At 43.6% G+C, this 24,469-nt stretch overlaps 1 protein-coding gene and 1 long non-coding RNA gene across 5 annotated transcripts; one reads left to right on the plus strand and one right to left on the minus strand.

The window, feature by feature from the left end:
• Positions 1-4,336: 4,336 nt before the first annotated feature.
• Positions 4,337-7,231, plus strand: LOC308479193. Its single transcript, XR_013987545.1, has 3 exons — positions 4,337-4,397; positions 4,782-4,936; positions 7,165-7,231. It is a non-coding gene; the product is annotated as an uncharacterized lncRNA (long non-coding RNA).
• Positions 7,232-10,208: 2,977 nt separating this feature from the next.
• On the minus strand, positions 10,209-20,054 carry RNF114 (ring finger protein 114). Of its 4 annotated transcripts, none has more exons than XM_081011619.1 (6): positions 19,923-20,054; positions 17,484-17,634; positions 15,283-15,389; positions 13,955-14,069; positions 13,225-13,332; positions 10,209-12,853 (listed from the first exon to the last, which is right to left on the minus strand). In XM_081011619.1, exons 1-6 carry the CDS (start codon positions 19,946-19,948, stop codon positions 12,788-12,790), a joined length of 573 nt encoding a protein of 190 aa, XP_080867745.1. In that variant the 5' UTR covers positions 19,949-20,054; the 3' UTR covers positions 10,209-12,787. The 4 variants fall into 4 exon arrangements, with proteins under 4 accessions (XP_080867745.1, XP_080867742.1, XP_080867744.1 ...); XM_081011616.1 differs by having other exon boundaries at positions 19,809-20,048; XM_081011618.1 differs by lacking the exon at positions 19,923-20,054 and adding an exon at positions 19,757-19,876.
• Positions 20,055-24,469: the final 4,415 nt, after the last annotated feature.

Genomic DNA, 24,469 nt, shown 5'->3' on the forward strand with positions numbered 1-24,469 from the left:
GCTCTGTTGTTAATTATACTTTGGGGCTGATTCAAATTTTACTGATGCCAGGAGATATATATTTTTTTTACATTCACTGCAAAGAGCTCCCTCTGGGAACCCAATGAAATCAGTAGCAGGATTTGCAAAGGAGCTGCTGATGGGTGGCTGACAGGATTGGCAAGTGTAGGTCATCTGGCCCAGAATGCCTTATTGGGCCTTGCAACAATAGGATTATGCTGGAGACAAGGATTTAGGAAAGTGCCCACTGCTGTTACACACAGTATGTGAAAAGTGTGACTTTCAGTTATTTGCTCTGACAATTCCCAGCAAATTAAAACATATCAGGTATCTCCTCCTCACTAGCTGAAATCGGGCCACAACTGTGCCATGTGCATTTAAAGTACTCTTGTAGCACTTTTTACAGTCATGGCTTCCCCCAGAGAATCCTGGGAACTGTAGTTTGTTTAGGGTACTGAGAGCTACAATCAGGTACAATTCCCCAGGTTCCCTGGGAAGAGGGATTGGTTATTAAACCATTCTGGGATTTTTAACTTTCTGAGGGGAATGGGGATCTCCTAACAATTCTCAGCACCCTTAACAAACTACACTTCCCAGAATTCCTTAGGGGGGAAACTATGGGTCATTAAAGTGGCACAATAGTGCTTTAAACACATGGTGTGGCTGTGACCTCAAGTTGGAGTTACCGTATTTATGAGTGGACGTGCATTGGAGCATAATATTTGAAAGCTGCTTGTAAGGTTAATTGTCAGTGCAATCCAATGCATGTCTACTCATGGGTAGCTGTGTTAATCTCCTGCAGCAAAACAGCAGCAAAGTAAATCCCATTGCCTTTGATGAGGCATATCTCTTAATAATTGCTGTATTCAATTTATTTTGAATTGGGGGGAAATCCCCCAGAGTCGGAGGGTCCAAAGTCTCCCTATCTGTAATATATATTAGCATCCGTCTGTCTTCGGAGACAATGGAGGGGTGTGCCTTTGGGGGTGAAGTCAAACTGTTGGAAGGTTACAGTGCCTGTATAGTGCCCCTGGCCTATTGACATCATCTCTGATCCAGACTCACAATCTCAAATCCTCATTGATAGGTCATTGATTTAATCAGCGGTGAGATAATCACACTTACTTTAACCCTTTAGAGATGGGCACCACCCACTTCTCAGGGGTGAACCTTGAAGTTCAGCAAGTTAAAAATAGACTAAATCCAGGACCTGATTAAAGGTCATCCCTTCAGTGTTGCATTACAACCTGGGAGAACAGATTCAAACACCTATTCAGCTTGGGTCAATCATTCCCTCTTCCTTTATTCTACCTGTGAAGTTAAAAGATGTGCACCATCTTGGCCTGCTTAAAGAGAAGGCAACACCAACATGTCATTAACAACACATTATTCCTTCTTCCAGCATCCTTGTACAATACTCCTCAAGTCAACAGAGGGCAACCCAGACAGATGGGCATGGTATATATATTACAAGTTATTATTTATTTGTTAGAAGAGGCTGAATACTGTCTCCGCTACCCTGGTAAAATATATCTTTGAGACAGGGGTGTGCAACTTTGAGGGCCACTTTCCCTCACAGACAACCTACCTGAGGTAAATGGGGCAAGTGATACAGCTGTTACCTCTGTAAATGTAGGCCTCATTCCAGCCATGCCAAAGCCAGACCATTTCTCCACCCTGTGTCAAAGTGAGAAAGAGACAGTAACACATTCCAGTCAGCCAAATACAGGTGTGGATCTACCATGAAACTCTTGAAGCTTAAGATTTAGGGCCCCAGAAGCAACTTCAATTCACGTTGCTTAAACTTTTTAGGCCTAGTAGACCCAATTTGAGTGGCACAACTCAAATTGATTAAATTTTTGTTGTATATATTTCAACAATCCCAAAGTTTGAGAGCCGATTAGAACCAATGTTGTGAAGGTGTGATCTGTCCTGGAATGACCCCATCAAAGAACATAACAGTGGTTCCCCCGACCTTGTTGCTGGTTGTGAAGCAGCCCCCAAGACAGCTGAAGGTTCAGAGCCCCCCAAATGTAGGTCTGCCACGGATAAATGCACTCGAGGAGAGTGTGGATCGAGGTTGCTAAGAGGTGTGGCCTGAGGAGAGACCTGAAACCAGAGAGAGGGTTCCTTATCTCTGCTTTAAAAGACATGCTTCTATTGGGGTGTGTGGGGAGAAATGGACTACTACTGCATTCATTTCACACTGGAGGGACTTATAGGAATGACAGGTGGTTCTCTTGCAATTTATAGGTCTAAACGGGCTAATCTTAGATTTCCTTTGGGAAATCAATAGTTGAACTTCTCGCTTTGTTTCAGATGATGTCACAAGCATTGATGCCATAGTCTGATTCTCACTTGCTCGAGGCCTTCAAACAGGCTACACGGCCACCTGTTGAGGCTGAACGCTCAGCGGCAGATTTCCTGCATCAAGCTGGGGGTTGGATTAGACTAGATGGATGGTCTACAGGGCCCCCTCCACTCTCTGAGTATGATTCTGTCACTATTTCAAATACTTATTTGTTCACATCCACCAGAGGAGAGTTGCTGGAGAAAATATATGCACACCTGGGTCCAAATCCCCATTGGAAGCCCAACTGGTTCCCCCTGAGGTGGCTGGATGCATCCTCTTTTGTGAAGAGGGGATGCACATTCTCACCTGCAGTTTTAAGTCTCTACTACAAGTGACTCGAGATGGAAGGTGTGATCTGCCAAACTCTGCCTCTGCTAGATTTCAGTTCACTCCCAAAGGACTTAATGCTGGATTTCTGCACAGAGATGTGTGGAGTACGTGCATTTGCTCACGTACATCCCTTGTTCTCTCTGCATCTTCCATGCCTCCCTCAATGTGCATCCTCCCCAATGTCAGACCTTATAAGCACCATGGAGAAAGGACCAGCAAGTGCTTGTTACAAAGCATCATGCACATTGATGCCACTCTTATAATAACAACAACACAGCAATGACATTTGACGGGCTGTCCCCATTGCTTGCACAGAAGTATTAAATCTGTTAGTCTTTAAAGGGGTTCTCTTGGTCCTTCTGGCATACTGGGAAGCCCTGGGAATTGTGGCCTTTTCTGTGGCAGCCCCTAAAGTGTGGAACACTGAGATGCACCTGCCACCTTCATTGTACAGCTTTCATCATATACTGAAAACACACCTCTTTCTCCTGGCTTTTGACAGTTAACGTATTTTCCTTTGGGAGACCCACCTCTTTTGCTGAATTTGTATGTTGCAAAATTATAACTTTGATTTCTTTCTATAACTGTATTGTGGTAACCCACTGTGGAATTGTATACCTTCATCATAGCAGCATATAAGAAATCCTAGCAATAAGTAAAACAAATAAGTTGCCACCGTCCTCTTTTGATGTAGTTTTACTGTTATGGGCTGTTAGCATAGCTACTCCGCTGACAATTAATTTATCAGTTCCTTTTCTAACAGTGAATTCTATGCTTGTCTATGCAGAACAGAACTTAGTCCCACTTGAGTTCGGTTGGACTTACTCCCAGGTAAGTGTGCATAGGTCCACAGCCTCAATCCATAGCTTGCTGCTTTCACTGTAATTGCTTTTTGTATTAGCTTTCTCAGTTTGTTGGCCTTTTATATTTTTAAAAATAAAAAGGGGGGAACAGCTATTGTTTTTTTAAAAAAATAAATAAATCCCAGGAGTCCTTGATGCAATCTGAAAACTATTTTGCATCCAGCAGAGTCTAATCTAATTAAGTATGCACAACACCTCCTACACTCCATCTTAAGACTGTAACAAACTGCAGGCTTTGGGGCTTTTCCATCATGCACAGCTGTTCCCTCCCTGCCCCACAACCTTTTTCTTTTTAAAGGGTGGTTGTTTTGATTATTCATCCAGCACAAGGAAGAGTCCCAGAGTTCTCAAAAGCTTATTTGCTGCTCTGTAGCATTTTAGTTGGTCTTCCTAATAAGAATATCATTCTATGGCAGCTTTTTGAAAAGGCCGATTGATTATATTCAGAGGCTGCTGACAAATCCTCTTAAAATGGTGTGAGACAAGGAGAAGGGAGTGCCTTTTCCTCCCCCTTTCCAGGAGCTGTTATAGTCAAGTGAAGAGCAACAGAATTGTGACCCAGCCCAGTGCTGAGTGATTTGGGTTGCTATCACACTGCATTCAGATAAAGGTGGCAGTTCACACCCTTTGGATAAAGCTATTGTCCCATCTGTCTCCAGACTCCATGGCAGCGGTGCCTGAGATCCCTTTAGCCCCGAAGCCACATGGAAATAGGGATGTTTGTTTAGGGAGAAGCATCAGATCCCTGGGAAATAAACATTATTATTTTAAATGGTTTTTAATTGTTTTTTCCCAGGCATAGAATCTCACCATCAGGACCATTTGGTCCTATTTACCAGCTCCAGAACCAGGTAGATCATTGCCCCTATTTTACACCTTTTTGGAAAACTGCATTCGGCTTGGACTTCTGTTTCAAGGAATAGCGGGGTTGGTTGGTTGCAAAGTATACCAAATAGTTAAACACTTGGACCACACTAGGACCGTACTTTGAACTCCCAGAAAGGTGGGCTTCCAGTCTTTAATCCAAACTATTTCCCATTCTCACAAAACAGCCTACATATCCTCTTCCTTACAGCTGTTGCCACTGTCAGTGAAAAACTGGGTTATATGCCAATGCTCCTCCAAAAAAAAACCCCATTCCCCATACCTCTTCCAGGCCCTGATCATCTGTAGTGTCACCTTGAGAGTTTTACTGAAAGGTAAATAACACATTTTAACTTTGTGGTTGCATAAAGACACAGGCAAGTTTCAGAAGTGTGCGTCAGCTGCCTAGAAGCCAGAGGTCGTGAGGTGGGTGGCAAAAAAACCACATCTTTCACAGGGAGTTACCAATATCCGTTTCTGAGGATTATTTCCCATCATCACAACCCTGGGCTTCGAGGAAAAAAGGGTAAGGCAATTAAGGCTCCCACGTTTACACTCTTCTGTGGTTCTGCTTCCCAAATTACAGTTGTTTGCCTCCGCTGCAGATCTTGACAGCTCAACGTGGCACCTGGTTGTGGGTGCTGAAATTCCTTTTGGTTCTGAGATGGCTGTTGGTTGTTTCTTACAGCAGGGGTGGCGAAAGGGAGAAAAGTCATCCCCTCCGACATCATTTGTGTTAAGTTGTGGGTGAACATATCAGACGACACAGCGATTCTTCAAACAGCTCTTGTTTATTCACAGGCGGGAACAGAACTGAACTGAAGGGTTCAGCCAGCCTGCTTATATAGAGCTCCACTACAACGCAACAGTAACCACTTTCTGTAACTATCCAATCACTGAACATCACTTTCAATCCCTTATTTGCATATGTGGACCTGAGTGACAACTATCTACAGTATCCCCCTGCTGGCCCAGTACATAACAATTTGGGTCATGGATGGGGAACTTTGTCCCTCCAGATATTGTTGGACTCCAGTCTTTCATGGCCAATGGGATGATGGGAGCTGTAGTGCAGCAACACCTGGAAGGCCACAGAGTCCCTGTTTCAGGGGACCCTGACATAGAGGGTTGTTTTGTTGTACAGTGGTACCTCTAGTTACGTACTAAATTCGTTCCGGAGGTCCGTTCTTAACCTGAAACTGTTCTTAACCTGAAGCACCACTTTAGCTAATGGGGCCTCCTGCTGCTGCTGCGCCTCCGCCGCGCGATTTCTGTTCTCATCCTGAAGCAAAGTTCTTAACCCGAGGTATTATTTCTGGGTTAGCAGAGTCTGTAACCTGAAGTGTCTGTAACCCGAGACACCACTGTAAAATCTAAATAACTTTCCCCTTTCTTGCTATTTGTTAACACGGAGGCATAACTCAGGGGGCGCTTTCCTATACTTCTTCTCAGATTGTAGACCCTTGGGTAGCCAAAGCCATGAAAACAAATAGGAAGGTGGTAGCAGCAGGCAAACCCAAGGCTTGCAGAACTACATTTAAAAAAAAAAACCCTAGGGGGAACTCCCAGAAACAGCTCTATGAGGGCTGAACATGCTCAGTAGCCACAGAATGATGGCTATTGGAGGAGAAAGAAACAGAAAACTAGGGTGGAATGGGGAAAAGGTTTGGGCTGGCTGAAATCCTAAACAGGATCCCGCTGCAGCATTTTGTTGCAGGTTTCACTTGTGAAACTGCCAGAGCTGAGTAACAGGCAGCAGTGGGGCTCAAGAGTCAAGCCAGGCCCAGAAAAGACTAGTACTGCATACGTAAAGTCTCAGCCTGAACCAGAAACCATTATTACAGCTCTTCCTGAGTATACCTGAAGGAGAGCCTCCCACCCCCATCACTCATCCCAGACACTGAGTTCCTCCTCTGAGAGTCCTCTGCTGGTTCTCTCACTGTGAGAAGCAAAGTTACAGGGAACCAGTCCTTTTCGGTAGTGGCGCCCTCCCTGTGGAACACCCTTCCTTCAGATGTCAAGGAAATAAACAACTATCTGACTTTTAGAAGGCATCTGAAGGCAGCCTTGTTTAGGGAAGTTTTTTATGTTTGCTGTTTTATCGTGTTTTTACTATTCTGCTAGGAGCCGCCCAGAGTGACTGGGGAAACCCAGCCAGATGGGTGGGGTATAAATAAAATTGTTGTTGCTGTTGCTGCTGCTGCGGCGGCAGTGAGCCTACAGCAAGCCATGTGACTTGGAAAGCCTTTACCACTTAGGGAGACACTCCAGTTTATAACCCTAGCACAGGCATGGGGACCTGTGGGACTTCATCCAGTTGTTGCAGAGCTACTGGTTATGCTGACTGGAGATGGCAGAAATTGTGCAATGACTGGCAGCCACAGAGTCTCCATCTCTGCCCTAGTGGCTCAACCCCGTGTGGCAGCTGTACAGAGCCAGTGGTCCACTTCTGTAGCCCCAGCAACTCCTGACAGCGAGAGAAGCTACTGTGCTCTAGGTAAGAGCCATGGATGAGAAATCTGCCTCCCACTCTACTGCCCTTGAGGACATCCAAAGTCTGCTGCTTCAGCTTGCCTTATGGAAAGCCATTGCCACTCATAAGACTATAATGCTTGGAGACTAGCTGACTTTATGCATTGTAATCTACAAGGAAATGATTCCTTCTGAGTACACTGGACTTTTCCCTTACTTGAGACAGTCCTTAGTAGCGGGAAATATTAATTGCATTTTCCACTTTTGGCTTCTGAATGGCAGGAGTTTAAGGGGCTACAAATCCAGGAGTAAAGCAAAAAGGAGGCCAAGAAGGGGACATGCAAGGGCCATTAAAATGCAGCCTTGTTACACCACCAACTTGAGCAAATTTAACTCCAAAGTCAGTTCCTATGAGTTCAGTGGGGCCTTCGTGCATGCAACTGGGCTTAGAATTCAAGCCTTAAGATTTCTGCATTCAGAAGGCTGGATTTGACATGAGACAAGCTGCCGTACACACAGTACATACGTCAAGCAACTACTGTACTCAGTTGGTAGAGGAAATGCTCAAAGATAATAAAAATGTAGCAAATGCTTAATTTATGTTCTCCACACTTGTCTGCCCTGGCAACTTGAAAAGAGCTGCAAGACTGCTCTCTGCTGTCCAGATGCTAAATTCCTTGTGACAGAAATGAGAGACTTTGTAGAAGAGTGTCAACAGTGCTAAACATAGGAAGAGGCTTAAGACACTGTAAAAAGTCTTGTTTTATTGTGACATAAGCTTTCATGGACTAGAGCCCACTGGAACAGTGTGTGTGTGTGTGTTCTACTCAGCTGATATATACATGCACTAATGTTTAAAATCCTAAACAGCTTCGTCCCCAAATATCTGAAGAAAATACCTCCTTCCCTACAGACCTCTCCATTGCTAAAATCAGCAGAGGCCCTCTTGGTAATTTCAGCCCCCTTAGAGTATCAGGGGATGGAGGCCCAGGAGAGAACATTCTCTGTGACAGCTCCTAAATTGTGGAATTCACAGAGGTGAATCCAAGTTCATCATTTGATGGCTTATGGCACAAGCTGAAGACACACCTCTTTACCTTGCTCTTTAAGACACACCTATTATTCTGACTGTAAACTGTTTTAGCTGATTTTAATTTGTAGTGCTGTGCTTGAACCTTATGTAAAGTTACGAAGTTCAGTAATATGTGTTAACAGTGGGCCTAAAGTGCTACAAAATGCAGTTAGCACTAAGCCCGATCCCACATACCATCGCACTAGCTATGATTTGATTAAACCCTCAAGTGGGTGAGGAAACCTTTGTTCTGATCCTGTTCTATACAAATAGAGTTATTGATAAATTCTAGTTTTGCAGTTCCATGCTGGTGTCTTTTTACTATATTGGAGAATGGGGACCAGCAGGTCAGCAGCAGCAGTGTTGTGGAAGAAATGAAATTGCTCTTTGTGTACAGTCTCACTGATTCAGCCTACAGTCATGGGATAAAGAACATATACCCTCTTTGAATTTGGCTTTATTTGTGTTAAATAAATAATGAGAGGGTGTAATATGTCATGTGTTGTTTTTCATCTGAGGTTGTATTTACCTAATTTTATGACCTGCTAAGGAACAGATGATTGTTATTATGTCCGTGCACTGCTCTGGTTCGCCAGAAGCGGCTTAGTAATGGTGGCCACATGACCCCAAAGCTGTCTGCAGACAAACGCCAACTCCCTTGGCCAGTAAAGCGAGATGAGCGCCACAACCCCAAAGTAATCCTCAACTGGACTTAACGGTCAGGGGTCCCTTTTTTAAAAATGTAAAACGACAGAATTCAAAGAGGGGGTACTTTCTTTCCCCCGACTGTACAGTCTATGTAGCTCAGAATTGTCTACCCTGACTGGCAGAGGTTCTCTAGGGTTTTGAACTGGGCACTCTAGCAATCCTTCTTGGAGATGCCAGAGAAAGAACGTTGAACCTTCTGCAAGCAAAGCAGATGTTCTACCACTAAGCTACCACCTTTCCAAATTGGGGACACTGCAAAGCCTTCCAATACAGCCAGCTCCATTTGTGAACAGAACTGAAAACATAGTTAATAGAGAAATATGCAAGTAAGCAGTACTTAACATGCATTATGACAACTCCAGATCCATTAATAGGCGGTTGACCTTAGCAGAAGGCTGGAAAGGTTTTTGTTTTGCCAAGCATTAGGAGAATTTGATTCAATGCTGGCCATTTGTTCCATTGAGTTGTAGAATTTCACCATTGCTTAATGAGTGCATTTTATAACACTATTATTTTTGTTTGTTTCTTACCAGTTTATAAATAACATTGACACCATTCTTACAAATGTTCAAAAATCCAACATGTACCAATACTGGGCTCATCAAATACCTGGGGGACAACCAATGAGCCCCAGAGATATACCAATCCAGCACATGTATTTACTCCCCAATGATAAGAATATTGCTATCGCTCTGTATTCAGTGTAAAGGCCAAAGCATGAATCTAGCTATCTTCTCCTTAAAAGTGAGGCCAAAGTGTATTTGAACATTGGGTTGTAACTACCAACAAGGCTTGGTTCAGAAATGACACCTCTTGCATAGCTGTGTGTGCAGGGAATAAAAGGAACAGACTAGATTGAATTTACAAACAACATAGCCATTGTGCTCATTTATACCTGTAGATTCAATATGGGATGGTTTCTATGAGGTGAGCTTGATTTTTTTTGGTTTTTGTTTTGTATACAGAGCAGTTGATCAGCTGTCACTTTCTATATTTGGTAGGGTCATTTAGATTAAATGAGCAAGGCAATGTTTTACACTTAGAATAGGGCTTTTGTCAACATGATCAGAAACCTACCAACATATGCAAATTAGGACAGGATGAAGTGTCTTCTAAAAAGCACAGGTTAATGCAGTTTCTGTACCCCATATGCATTTAATCCTTTCCCTTCATATCCTGAAACAGTACATGTCAGCATGCCCAAGTGTTGATAGATTTATTTTTGTCCACAATATGAGCTGCACAAGGCTTCTCTCCCACTCCCCACAGCAGTGTGGAGGAGTTGCCAGGCTGAAGTTGGTTCAATAAAACTATGTTCCAGAATAAAATTCTGTGCTTGAGATTTTCACTCTGCAACAACAGAGGAAGCTGGTGAAAACCTAGAAGAGTAAGACTCAGCAGAGACTGAGCTTTGCTCATTACTGCTCTTCAAGTGACAGCCATTGGAGCTCCCCATAGCAAGGGACAAAGTATTTCCAAAGTATTAGTGTTTATCCATTATGTTTATTTACATTTTTTTTTCATTTAAAAGCCAGAACAAGACAGATTTGACACTCTAAAATTTTTATTAAAATTACTAGAAGTGCACTTAGAATTACAAGAACAAAAAAGACCTGATGTGTTCATGGAGGATACCCAGGTTCCTATGAATTCCATAGGTGGATGGCAGAATGTTCTGACTGAATACTGAAAGACAGTGGCCAAGATTCAAAGAGGCCCACATGCATGCAGAAGGCACTTCCGTGCATACATGGACAGCCAGTTCTCCCTTCTGGCTACAGCAGGCATGGGGAATGTTAAGACTCCAGCTCCCATCAGCCTCAGCCAGCACGGCCAATTAGGAGAGATGATGGAAACTGCAGTGCACCTGAAGGGTCACAGGTTCCCGATCCCTGTGCTATGGGCTTTCTATACCATACCGAACATTGTTTTGGTGGATTTCCCAGACTTCACGTACTGCTTTGAAATGCAAAGACACACAAGGGCCTAGGGTGACAGGAGTGAGCTTCATGAGCCCCAGAACACCACATGCCCTCTTTGCATCTTGGCCAAACTCACACAAAAAATATAATTAATGGTTCAGTGCAAAACTCTTAATATGGAATCAAAATCCTAGCAACCAAAGGTTTCAAGACAGAATTTTAGCATAGGACTAAGCGGTCTCCACACAGAGCTCTTTCTAAAAAGTAGCATGGGCAGTTGGCAGTTAGACCACTTCAGCATAGGAACTAGTTTCAGATGTACCATGTCATTATTAGCTCAAAGCCACAGGTTCTAAGAATCTATCTTTCAGCAGGCTGTAAACATACTTCAGACTCAGATTTTATCACTGCATGCCTGTCAGGCTAAATTATGTGTACTGGTTTACATAAATCGCTATTAGCTCTGGCGCCATAACCTCACATTGGTTTCACTTATAATAATTAGTGCAAAAGGTTGTCGTTAAACACAGAACAAATGATCTGGTTGTATAACAGAAGTATAATCTAAGGCAGCCTTTCCCAACCCTTGGGTCTCCGGATGTTATTGGACTACAGCTGGGGCTGATGGGAGTTACAGTCCAACACCACCTGGGGACCCAAGGCTAGGAATGGCTGAACTAAGGAATCTGGCCCAGTTCTCAAACTTGCTTCTGACAGTTAAATGCACTGTTATTTTTTGTACACAGAACATGACATCCGAATGTGCCACACAAGAGGATATTTACACATCCAGCAAAAGGAAAAGGTTATCCAATACTAACATTTCAGACTTAACTACATGGCAGTACATTCAGAAGTGCTGATAACCTCTGGCAAATCACTTCACTGTAGCCCTATTCTCACTATATATTGACTAAATGTGATAGGGAAGTGGAATTACACCTGCAGGCCGCATCATATGATCTCTGGGTATTCAGTAGAATAAGTTCCTAATAGGGTTTCTGAGCTGGCAGATAAAGCCTGCAGAGCTGTATGCAGAGCCCTGTTCTCCTATCCCATTCAGCACAGGACCACCAGGCCAGCAGACACCACCCAACTTGTCAATCACCTGTTTAGTTAGTGTGTAAACAGCAGGCAAGACTAGAGCTAGGGTTTTTGAGGTATCAAGAACGAATTTGAGAATCAGCTCTTGTATACCATGTACTGAAATGTTTTTGAACCACAGCAGCCCAAGAATTCAAAATGTGGCTGTATGCTTACCATAGGTTAAGCACATCAACACTGCCATGTCAGCATGGAAATTCTCGCACATCCCTTCATAGCATTTGTTTTGGATATAGAAGTGCAGTTTTACATAAAGGGCAGTATTTCCAACATATTACATCTAAGAAACCAGCTGCTAAAGTTCACCCCTCTTGTTCTCAAATTGTTCCGAACTCTAGGCGCAGAGGTAGAAATATACAAGTTTGAGTTTAAGAGGCAAGAAATAAAACATTGTGTTTGAATTCTTCTGTCTTCCCAATCACCACACAAACACCATCATACTTCACATCTGAACTTTGCAAAGATGTCAAAAGATGGAGAAATAAAAAACAAACAAATTAAAGAAACAACCAATTCCCTCTAAACTCACAGAAGCAGGTACTGTACAGTTGCTGAACGCACACAAGAGCATATTGTGAAGTGAGAGAATTACTCACAACTGGGACTTGTGCGGTTGAATGGCTGGCATCAACTTTTGTAATGGTGGATTTGGAATAAAATCCACCATTTCTCTACAAAATCAAGAAATGGAAGCCCATTTCTAACAGCTGAACCTAATAAACCAGGGCTTCTATATTATCTAGAAAACCTAGTCTTCGGATGCTTGACCAATGTCTAGGAGAGCACAATAATCTGAAGAGGATGCTCACAGGATGAAATTATTGCCAAGTTCCTGGTGATGTATAGGCCTTAGAAGTCAAAAGTGAAAGAAAAAGCAGAGAATAATATTTAAGATTAACTGGAAAGAAGAGATACCCTTGAGCAGGCAAACGGTAAAGGAGCAACCATTAGAAGAGGCCAAGTATGGAGACAGCAGGAACCAAAACTAAGAAAGGCTCTTCACTTTTAAGGATGCCAAAGAATCTTGAGGCAAATAGTGTCTGTGGTACATTTCCCCTAATGGAAGCCAAGTATTGAAGAGTTTTACTCCTTGCAATATTCACTGATCCCTCAAGGAACGTAACAGAACTTGGGCCACCGTGTCATCTTCATCAGCATTATAATCCTAAAAACAGGAGACAAGGGAGAATGTGTGTGATTAAACAGATTTTGGTCTTGTACCAGAACTGTTAAAGCCAATTTCCTTCTTTCACTTCTCATTTCTCCCACTACAGGATGTTAAGTGGTATAGGCACAAATTTCCAAGGGGTACGCCCAAGATTTCCCTGAATGCTCAGGGCCCAGTTGTGGCTTCACTCACTTCTGTGTATGGACTGATCTGTGAAGGGTCATTCCCCCCTCCAAGGACGGCAATTAAATGAAACACTATTTCCTAGCTTTTTACATTAGAATAAGGCTGTCCAAAAAGACAAAGTTTAAAATAAAAGACTAGCATTTGGTAAATTCTGAAGAGGCTGTTTCCTAGTTACTACTTACCACAAAAGTATCATAAGAAAATTGGTGTCGTCGTTGAAGATGTTCCATGAAGTTAGCACTTCTGTAGTTTGGATCACCCCATGGCATTGATGCACAAATCGGGCAAACCTGGAAAAGTTTGCAGTTTATCCAACCCAAATTTCTTCCATTTCAAGTTCGGTGGGAGTTCCCCCCCATCTGATCAGCATATATTCTAGATCCCGCCCACTATTTTCTTTGTCAAAGGCTTGTCCCAGGAAAACCCTTAGTAAGAAACCCAAAGAACAGAAGGGCAATTCTGTCCATACAAACTTATTAGTCACTGCCCCAAGCACAGCACTGTCTTGCTGCAAAGCCTAGGAATGGCTTTTCAAGAGGCATAAGGAAATGGTGTGGGAAGAGTGGGAGGGAAAGAAAGCCTTGTAGGGCAAACAGAATTCTACTGGGGATTCTTTGGCCACAAGCCAAATATCTTGATGCTTCCTAGTGTAAACTTTGGGTGGGGCAACTCCTACTAACTGCAACAATCTTAAGTATTCAAAAACACCACTATAAACACCCAGCCATGTTAGTAGTTGCTAAAATACAGCAATGGCAGAAAAGAAGTTTGTTAAGAAATTTTTAGCAAGTCATGCAGCACTGGGATACTAGCTATAATCAAAGTAAGGCTATTCCTTCAAGGAAAAAAAGCTTCATATTAAATGACCTATCAACCCACCCTGAACTACACTTTGAAAAGTAAAGCAATTACCACTCGCTTTGCATCCATGCTGTGATACTTTCGGCAGTGTTCTACCAGCCCTTCCTGGTCCAGATTTCTCTCATTGCAGTAAGGGCAGGGAAATGTGAACCTATTTGGAACACTCCTGTAGAAACAGACGGTAAGGCCTTCACTTCTATGAAAAACTTCCAATTATGTAGCAGCTTAACTTCATGTAGGAGAAGGCTCTTTGAGTAGCACAGCAGAATCACTCAACAAAGCAACTATGATAAGCAGTGCAAGCTATTAGGCAGTACTACAACCTCTGAAGGGAAAAGCACACAAAACAGCTTATAATTAAGCCTCTAGTGCCCTCAATGTTTGAGGCTTTTAAAATATGAAAGGAAAACCCTTTCTCATTTGGCACAAAGCAGCAACACTTTTCATGCTGCAGATTGTGAGATTTTGACCAGCTTCGGCCCATCTGAAGCCGGTACAGGCTCGTCTTATCTTGAGCCCAAACAGAGCGTAGGCACACAGCAGAAGGATAAGCAGGTAATGTGCTACATGTTGACTTTATTTACAAGCTATGCTGAGAGCGGGACGCGGGTGGCGCTGTGGGTAAAACTTCAGTGCCTAGGACTTGCCGACCGTATGGTCGGTGGTTCGAATCCCCGCGGCGGGGTGAGCTCCCGTCGTTCGGTCCCAGCTCCTGCCCACCTAGCAGTTCGAAAGCACCCCTAAGTGCAAGTAGATAAATAGGTTCCGCTTTATAGCGGGAAGGTAAACGGCGTTTCCGTGTGCTGCAATGGTGCTGGTTCGCCAGAGCAGCTTCGTCACGCTGGTCACGTGACCCTGAAGTGTCTCCGGACAGCGCTGGCCCCCGGCCTCTTAAGTGAGATGGGCGCACAACCCTAGAGTCGGACACAACTGGCCCGTACGGGCAGGGGTACCTTTACCTATGCTGAGAGCATACAAACATGCATCCTGCCTCTGTAACAGCAGAGAAGCAACTGTCTCTCTAACAAAGAAACCGAGAGAACAGTGAAAAATAGGAAACCAGTGTACGTCACATCCAGTCTCCCATTCCCGTGGGAACCCAACAGTAACTTGGACTGTGGAATGCAAAACAATGTCTTGTGACATGCATTCGCTGCTCAGTGAGGAAGCAGAAACCAACATCCTCCCCCTTTCTGTGAACATCACTGGGCAGCATGTTTGTACAATATCTGTACAAACCCAACTTCTGCACATAGGTACAGTGTTGATCCCTTGATACAACTTTGGACAATACATCAACAGGAAGCTCAGTTTTTACACCTATCTTATACATGAGCTTTCATTACAAGTAAGCAAATCACAACACTTGAGAGGTTTACCTGGTATCCTGCGGTGGATCTTTTGTCACGGCTTTAACACCTTCCATTATATAATTCTGGTACTTCAAACAAGAAGCTGCATGATTACGCAGCTTTGAGAGGTACATCTGTACAGAATGAGAAAATAAAACATTTTCTTTAAAACAGTGTAGGTGTTTCAGATGTGACATAAAAGTATGTTCCAAGGACTGCCCAAAAGGGTTGTTGTGACAGGCTCTGGGTCAAAGAATACAGAGTTACAAGGGACACATTGTACTAAGTTGATTTACCACTTTGCAGCAAGACTGCAGCACCTAGCCTATCCCTTACTGTTCTGTTAGCTGACACCTTGTTTATCCAGACACTGTTCTTATCTTTCATTTCCAGGAGATTAAACAGTCTACTGTTTCTCTTATGCCCCAAGTTAGTTAACTCTGTATAATACAATCAGCTAGAAAGACATCAACTACTGTAGCTTGCTTTAAGAACTGCATTGTGAGAAGGTCACATGAACAGCACCAGGATATATGGATAGTATTAAAATTGTACTTGGGGACAACTTCTCTCCCCTTCAAAATTATAAAACAAATTCTGGTTTCAGAAAGCACGAGGTGGATGGAATTTAGTATTTCCTATTGTGCTGTGACATTTCCCATATATAATGTTAGTCTCTAAACAAGTTTGTATCATCATCTGGACTTCTCCAGACACTGACAAAGTACAGTTGCCAACATTTACCAATAAAAGCTTTTCTTTCTATATAGTCACAATATTGTATGATATTTTATTTGTACTGAAAACACAAATTACAGGATTACTCTATGATTTCCATTTTATGAGTTCAGCTTGCTTGTCCAAACTACAATTGAACAAGAATTTTAATTTTGGTTTACCAGATCTAAAGAAGTCTATTATCTGACAATTTCTAGAACGGTAAGGAATTTTTAACAGTCTCAGCTGGCAAATATATCAAGCTGAGCACATTTAATATATTATGTGTGTGCATTTATAGATAAGAGGATGCTGATTTAAGCTCAGTACAGAATATGATACACTTGAGAGGCATTCAGTTTGAGACATGGAAAGACAGATATTTTAAAAATAGAGGACTTCAGTTTTACTTTCAACTGCAAATGATATAGACAAAAGCCATTCTTACAAAAGAGCAAAGTATTTTTAGATACTTTTAGATACAACAGCTCTTCATTAACCCCCCCCCTTACATTCTCACTGTCCTGTGAAGACTGACAATATAAAGGAGTGCTCCCCAACGTGGTGCCCTCCATATGTTTTGGGCAACAACTTCCATCAACCTTGACCACTGGCCATGTTGCTTGGGTCTGATGGGAGCTGAAGTTGAAAACATCTGTAGGGCTTTGGGAAGACAGCTATAAAATGCAGTTCCATTCCTGACACAATTTTGGCACAAAACAGTCCCCAAACTATCAGACTTTATTCAAGATATCAGCAGTACATCCAAAATCCACTTTGTTAAGCCCCTTAAGGGGTTATGCAATCATAAACAAAGTGCATGGGGTCCATTGAAGCAATTATGACATCAATTTCACAAAACAATTGTATGCTTTAATGAGAGCTACTTCTTATATTACAAAGAAATACTGAAAAGCTGCATGAGGGCTTTTGCCATGCATTCTCTTCACCACCTGCACTGTAATGTTGGTGTGCAGTCATGGGGTGGAATCCAAAGTAGTGCTAAGGCATTCATTCTGTTAGCACAAGGATTTATGCAAAGGAGCATTCTAGCCCCTCCCCCCCAAAAGCTGCTCCAGGGCTTCCCCTAACCCACTGGAGCAGATTTGGAGAGGGTATGGAATGGAAGAAGGGGTAGTCCTGTTGTGCAAGTGGAAATCCTTGCACTGACAGGACATGTTAGTAGAATATTTCCCATGATACCCTCCTGTGACAAGATCTGAACATTCTGGATTGCTTCCACTACTGACAGATCTCATTGCAGGAAACTGAAAGACCCATTTCCCACACTCTAGTCGAGGCAAGGAAAAAAGTAAAAAACCACGTTACCATGGCCAGTTCTTTGAAAGACATGAATAGCCTCTTCCCGACCACCATGAAATTCAGCAGGGCTTACCAGAATTTTGTTTTACACAAATCTGACAATTATCAAGTGAGGAAATCTAATGTGAAAATTTGCTTTTATCTAGATTCATGTCATATATAGGTAAACACAGGCCAGCTTTTCCTACTTTTTTATTGCAGCCATTGCAAGTAGTCTCTGTCATTTCAATTTGCTTTTCCAAGTCGAAAGCTCTGCTGCCGTGAGACAGGGTACTGCGGCAAACTCCACAAACTGGCTTTTTTGGCTTAAGACACTCCTGAATGCATGGTGTGCAAAAGCTAATATGAAAAAAAGACAGTATATTAACATTTGCATTGTACACAATCAGTCAATGTGCCAATGCACCCCTTTCTTATAACACCAAAAGAAATCACAAGCAGCACAGAACCTAGAAACCTATTACTATATTACAATGTAATCTTTAAAAGGCAACCTACACCTAACTATTTCTATAACTTACCTTAAAGTTACCTAGTTAACCGGTTAACAGCTTCTTGTTCCTTTTAATAATGTCTCTTCTTGCTTAAAATTGACCACATAAGGAGCATAAAACCTGCTCCTCAAAGACCTTGTAAAACCAACATTAATGATAGCGGCATGAATCACAGTTGACGTTTACTTTTGATAACATGCAAGATGAAGTCACAAAAGTATACCACTGGTGAATAGTTAGCCACACCTTATATAAAAAGTGAATATTGCTGCTATAAACGTCACTAAGCAGCAGTGTTAGCAATAGTAATCATATTCCTAGGCGCTGTATACATAGCATGCTATATAAAGGTAAAGTAAAGGTACCCCTGCCCCTACGGGCCAGTCTTGACAGACTCTAGGGTTGTGCGCTCATCTCACTCTAGAGGCTGGGAGCCAGCGCTGTCCGCAGACACTTCCAGGTCACGTGGCCAGCGTGACGAAGCTGCTCTGGCGAACCGGCACCAGAGCAACACACGGAAACGCCGTTTACCTTCCCGCTATAAAGCGGTACCTATTTGTCTACTTGCACTTAAGGCTGCTTTCGAACTGCTAGGTGGGCAGGAGCTGGGACCGAACAACGGGAGCTCACCCCGCCGCGGGGATTCGAACCGCCGACCATGCGATCGGCAAGTCCTAGGCGCTGAGGTTTTACCCACAGCGCCACCCGCGTCCCCCAGCATGCTATATACATAGCATCAAATTATGGCCAAAAAAACCCAACTAAACACATATAAAAGTAGTCAGGGACTATGGATTGCACCTGTCACAACCATTCACACTTCCAGTAAAAACAGGCAGCATAATTGCTCAACAGGTGCAGTTTTGATTTCTTTCATTTATTTCTTTAGAACAGACCAAGGAAGAACAGATATAATGCATGCTACTACTGCAGGATGACAGTATTTGTTTCGTGTATACAGGGCTACCCAACAAGAGTATTTCTGCAACTAAGTCTAAGCGTTATAGCTTCTGTGCTACACAGAAATGCATTTATGTGACCAATGAAGTTCACACAACACCAGTAAGTTAACAGCAATATGTACCTGTTAACAGATGGCAAAAGGTAACACTGCTGGGAGCATGTGGCCATTTTCAGGGCTGGAAAAATTACATATGCTCTCTGAAAAAGCTCTCTGAAAGTTTTAAGTGCTAGCACCCCTATTTTCTTAAGGCATTTAAGGTCGACCAATTTCTCATGCTGGTTCCTAAAAACCTCAAAGGCTACAATTTTTTCCTTCACTTATAATTAAGTACCTGTTCTTCCACTTATAATTAATTACCTGTCACTTATAATTGCCACTTAGTTCTTGTGTTTCCACCATTTCAACCCTATGCTCTACCAGAAACGAGCAATTTTTAACCTATGGCGCAAGATTTCGAGGTGCGCTTGGCACTGCCCTTGGGTGCGGGATTGGTGAAAGGAAGGGCGAGCCGCTCGTGCAGCAGCAGCAGCAGGAGGAGGAGCAAAAGCGAAACAGAAAGTGTAAACACTGCAAAGAAAACCCATGGAACCGAAAGCTAACTCTGGAAAGAACCTACACGCCCTGTTCCTTTGCAAGCATCTCCGCTCAGCTGCAAAAGCGGCAGGCCGGCGGAGACCCGACACGTTAACTCGGGAGTTGTTATGAACGGCCAAAAGGGGAAACTCGGGTTTAAACACCATTCTCCCCCCCCCAAAAAAAAAACAATAACCCACACCCGTTTCCCACCGCATTGGCGATTTAAACCCGGCCTCCGCCGCAGCCCAGAGCTTTGGTAAGGCAAGGCGGCGGCGGTGCAGCTGGAGGAGGGAAGAGGCGAACGCAGCCGCGGCGGCCTCCTCCTCCTCGCTGCGCTCCTGGCCAGCAAAGCGGCCCGTCCAGTTCTAACCGGCCTCCGCCCAAGAGCGCCCCCACAGTCCCTCGTTGCCATGGTTACCTCACCCACCCCTGCGGCCTCCTATCTCCGCTCCGGCCCCCGCGGCCTGTTCCGCACTCACACATGGCCGCAGGGCGCCCTCACGGGGCTCTCGAACACCTCCAGGCACACCGGGCAGGTGAAGCGGGACAGCGGGTCCAGCCGCTCAGCGGCGGCCGTTGCCCCCTCCGCGTACCGGGAGCTCGCCTCAGCCAGCGCCATCTTCTCCCACAGGCCACTTCCGAGAGCCTCTGCCGGCAGCGCGACGGCAGCGACGCTTTAGCCAACAAGCCGGGAGCGGAGGGGAGGGAGGAGGCGACGGCGGCCTAAAAGGGACAGTGCCGCCCAAGCCACGCCCACCGGGTCCGGGTTCGAATGCGCCTGCGCGGCCGCGGCGGCAACTTTCGTTTCGTCACAGGAGGCGCGGCTTCCCTTACAAGGTTGGGAATCTAAACCAAGCGCAATGCTTGGGAGGGTTTGGTTACTGGGTGGCAGAGACAGACCACAAAGTGCGCAAGGTGACTTTTGCATGCAGGGAAATAAAATAAATGAAGACACAAATTTGCGTTATTGTTGCACATTCATTCATTCATTTATTTATTTCCCACCTCTTTCCCCTGACAGGGACTCGAGGCGGCTTGCATTTTACAACAAGGAACAGCTAAAAATATAGGAAAACGCAATCGCTAACACCCCCCCCCCCCCAGTTTATAGGCACAGGTGCAAATATAAAGATAGATGCTATAATTTAAATAGAAGCAGAATGCATCTCGCTAGCTCTCAAGCAGGGATAGCACTGCTGACTTGAGCCTATGTTGATTCAAAATGAACATGTACCAAAGGTGAGAGAGCCGATAGTAAAAGACCCAGAGGTCACCCAAAGCTCTGATGTCGGAATATTTGCAAACACAAGGCAAACATTTCTCAGTGGATGGAAGGCTCTGGCAAACAATAGGAACATCTTGTCATTTTGCAGAGATGCCATGCACAACTTTTACAGGAATCGCTCCTACAACTCCAGAATGCGCATGAGTATAAGAAGCTAAACATCAGCCATGACTTCTCCCCTTGCGGTTTACAGATGTGACAACCGCAGCATGTCTTTCCCATTCAGGAATGGCCTCTTCAGTTGCAAGAGGAAGTGTATTCAGACAAGAACTTGTCGAAAGACACAATGCAACTACCTTGTCTTATGAGCACTGGCAGCTGCCTTATAAGTTATGCACTGAGGAAACCAAATAACTTCACAGGCGTCTCAAAGGAGCAACATGTTGGGCAAGAATGGGGCAAGTTTACTGCATTCCAATGGTAAGATTGGAAGCTTTTATAAAAATAATTCCATCCCAGTTCATCATAGTCAAGAATTATACAGGTGGGTTTTTCCCCTCAGGGATGCAGTGATGGAGAAAGCCTTATCTGTTGATTTTCTGCATTTTCTGCCCATTTAAAGAACTTTTGTACATTAAAGGGTAGTGATGCTTTCCATTGGATATCATCCATCAAACCTGACCTGAAGGCCTAGCAACTGTTAGATATTGCACCAGATATTTAAACTTCCAAGCTACTAAAAATGTAATCTCTGCTTTTTTGGTGATGCCACAAATAAATCTCCATCACATTCTGAGCAGTGGAAGCAAAACCGGCAAATATTTTACACTAGAATATAATTACTCTAATAAAGTTTTCACAGAATAAAGATAATAGTTTGAGTTCCTCACTTGAAGCTTTATAAATCTATATATTGTAACATCATAAATGGAAATCATTAATTATTACTATAACGGAAATGTAACTGACATCAATTAAAATTATGGAATGCAGTGATATAAGATCGGAAATGCACCCAAACCATCATGTGGGGAACCACTTTAACTAAAATGTATTAAATGGAAGTTAATTGGCATTTTGATAATTGTATACTTTAGGAATTAATTATTATAATTATAATTTGGGAATTATTATTATAATTTGGCTATTAGGGGGGTTTATTGGATAACTAATTTTAAAAAATACATATTTTAAAACTCTAATAAAAGGGTTCCCCTTTAGCTAGAACCCAGCCATACGATGTACTTGGCATAAGAGTCAATCCCCACTTGCTTGGGATTAGCAATTTAGGAACAAATGGGCTGTTACTATTAAGATTTTTGTGGTCAACTTGCTCTGCTTTACAAGGTCCTTGTATGCCCAGCAGCAACTTTAAAATTGTGCAATGACACTGTATGCCTGGGGACACATTTTTCACTGGACTAGAATTTTTCATACATTGGTGACATACAGGAGATTGGTACCAAAGACAGACGCTGAGAGCTTGGAGTGGGAGGTGGAATTAATCACCATGCAATATGGGGGAATTTTCTTTTTCCTTCAGTAACTGTGGATATTTGTCACTGTTGGCAGCAGGTCACCTTCTGATGATTTATGCTTTGATTCCATACGTTGCTGCTTGAGGTGTGAGGGAAGGAACACAAGACAGCCGCATATCAGTTCATATATGAACATAAGCTATGCGTAGGCTGTTCTGTGTTGCAGAGGCTAAGGGGAATAAATGCATCAAGGCTATTGAAGACAGCTTTCATATAAGGAGCATGGGGAAGAAGTTCCAAAACCCCACTGAAATAAGATATGGTAGGTGTGGGAGAACTTCAAAACGGGATGTATAATTTCATTATCGTGATTATAATTTAGGACCAAACTGCTTAGCATCATTCAAATAGGAGGATGATAAAAGGAGGGACTTTGCATTGCAAGGTTCCCTGGAATCTGTGCTTGCTTCTAGACTGTCACTATTTTCAGGTGAGATTCAAGCACAGGGGTCAGCAACCTTTTTCCGCCGTGGGCCGGTCCACTGTCCCTCAGACCATGTGGGGGGCCGGACTATATTTTTTGGGGGGAAATGAACAAATTCCTATGCCCCACAAATAACCCAGAGATGCATTTTAAATAAAAAGACACATTCTACTCATGTAAAAACACGCTAATTCCTGGACCGTCTGTGGACTGGATCTAGAAGGCGATTGGGCCACATCCGGTTCATGGGCCTTAGGTTGCCTACCCCTGTTCAAGCACATGCCAACATTGTATGCTGCACAATTATAGTTAATTTGGTGAAAAGGAAAGTGATGGGGAAATGCACTGGAAGGTGTGGGATAGCACTCACTTTGACATAATGAGCATTTATTTGCAGGGAGCTTAGATGGCATTAAGTGGCCAGTGTTGTGTAAATCTGCCTGCAACTGTGTCAGGAGAGATGCTCAACAACAGGATGTGCCCTGTGTGTGCAATGCATCTCCATGTACCGTGCGTGCAGAGACCCCCCAGGGTTGCAGGTGCCGCTGTGGTCTAAACCACTGAGCCTCTTGGGCTTGCCAATTGTAAGGTTGGCAGTTCGAATCCGTGCGACAGGGTGAGCTTCCGTTGCTGTGTCCCAGGTCCTGCCAACCTAAGAGTTCAAAAGCATACCAGCACAAGTAGTGGAAAGGTAAGCAGTGTTTCCGTGCACTCTAGACGCATTCCAGCTTTGCAAAAACTCTTGGTGTGCAATGAAGCCTGGAGAGAGTTTACAGAGGCATGGAAGGTAGCATTCAATCCCCAGGCCTGAGATCCTCCACCCCCGAACGAGAGAACAGGTTGGAAAGTATATGATTATGCTGGCATCGTAGATGTGAAATACAGTGGTACCTCGGGTTACATACGCTTCAGGTTACATACGCTTCAGGTTACAGACTCTGCTAACCCAGAAATAGTGCTTCAGATTAAGAACTTTGCTTCAGGATGAGAACAGAAATCGTGCTCCGGCGGTGCGGCAGCAGCAGGAGGCCCCATTAGCTAAAGTGGTGCTTCAGGTTAAGAACAGTTTCAGGTTAAGTACGGACCTCCGGAACGAATTAAGTACTTAACCCGAGGTACCACTGTACTAGTTTCTGCTCTGGAAGGCAGGTCTTTACATTTAAAATCTTTGAAAATAGCATTTAGTTAAAAGAAAAATAGAGGAGTGGTAGGCTTGCCAAAGTAGGAAGTTTTTTTGGGCGGGGTAGTGGTGGTGTTTGAACACAATGTAACTCTGGAGCCAAATGTTTCTTCTGATGTGCCAAGCAACATCTCTTAACTAGCTGAATTAGAAAATGGAAAGGCGTGGATTGCACGCTGATGACAGAAGGCTTCTGTTCTTTTCATAGAACTGTGCTCACACAGCACTTAGTATGTTAACTGCACAGGCTGACAAGGGGAAAAGATTTATCCAGAGTTTCATTTCTCCAAAGAAATAAATGCATCCTTTTTCTTAGAAATTGAAACTCGAGAGTCAAGCTCTCAAGGCTGAAGGCAGAAGCCCAGTCTCTGAAGCAGTTAACAGTGCATTCTTCACCTAGCTGTGTGAGTTTTCACCAGCAGAACTGTAGATTTCATTAAGTGCATTACAGACATTCCAGCAAGCCTGTTAAATCAGCTCAGTCGTCCCCCTCTTCTTGTGTACAGCGGTGCTTCAGGTTACACACGCTTCAGGTTACACACTCCGTTAACCCAGAAATAGTGCTTCAGGTTAAGAACTTTGCTTCAGGACAAGAGCAGAAATTGGGCTCTGGCGGCATGGTGGCAGCAAGAGGCACATTAGCTAAAGTGGTGCTTCAGGTTAAGAACAGTTTCAGGTTAAGTACAGACCTCCGGAACAAATTAAGTACTTAACCCAAGGTACCACTGTATACTACAGGCTGTGCTCCTGCTTACCTTGCTCACCAGCCACAC

Source organism: Podarcis pityusensis (genome assembly GCF_964106645.2).
Source record: "Podarcis pityusensis genome assembly, chromosome: 6".
In the NCBI taxonomy this organism is placed as follows: Eukaryota; Metazoa; Chordata; class Lepidosauria; order Squamata; family Lacertidae; genus Podarcis; species Podarcis pityusensis.

Excerpts from the sequence above, each read along its gene's own strand:
- RNF114 (XM_081011616.1), bottom strand. The coding sequence starts at position 19,948 with ATGGCGCTGGCTGAGGCGAGCTCCCGGTACGCGGAGGGGGCAACGGCC. Across the intron at positions 15,390-17,483 it reads GCAATGGCTGCAATAAAAAA|ATGTACCTCTCAAAGCTGCG; the intron begins GTAGGAAAAGCT and ends CATTCTGTACAG. Across the intron at positions 12,854-13,224 it reads TTTCTTATGATACTTTTGTG|GATTATAATGCTGATGAAGA; the intron begins GTAAGTAGTAAC and ends TCCTGTTTTTAG.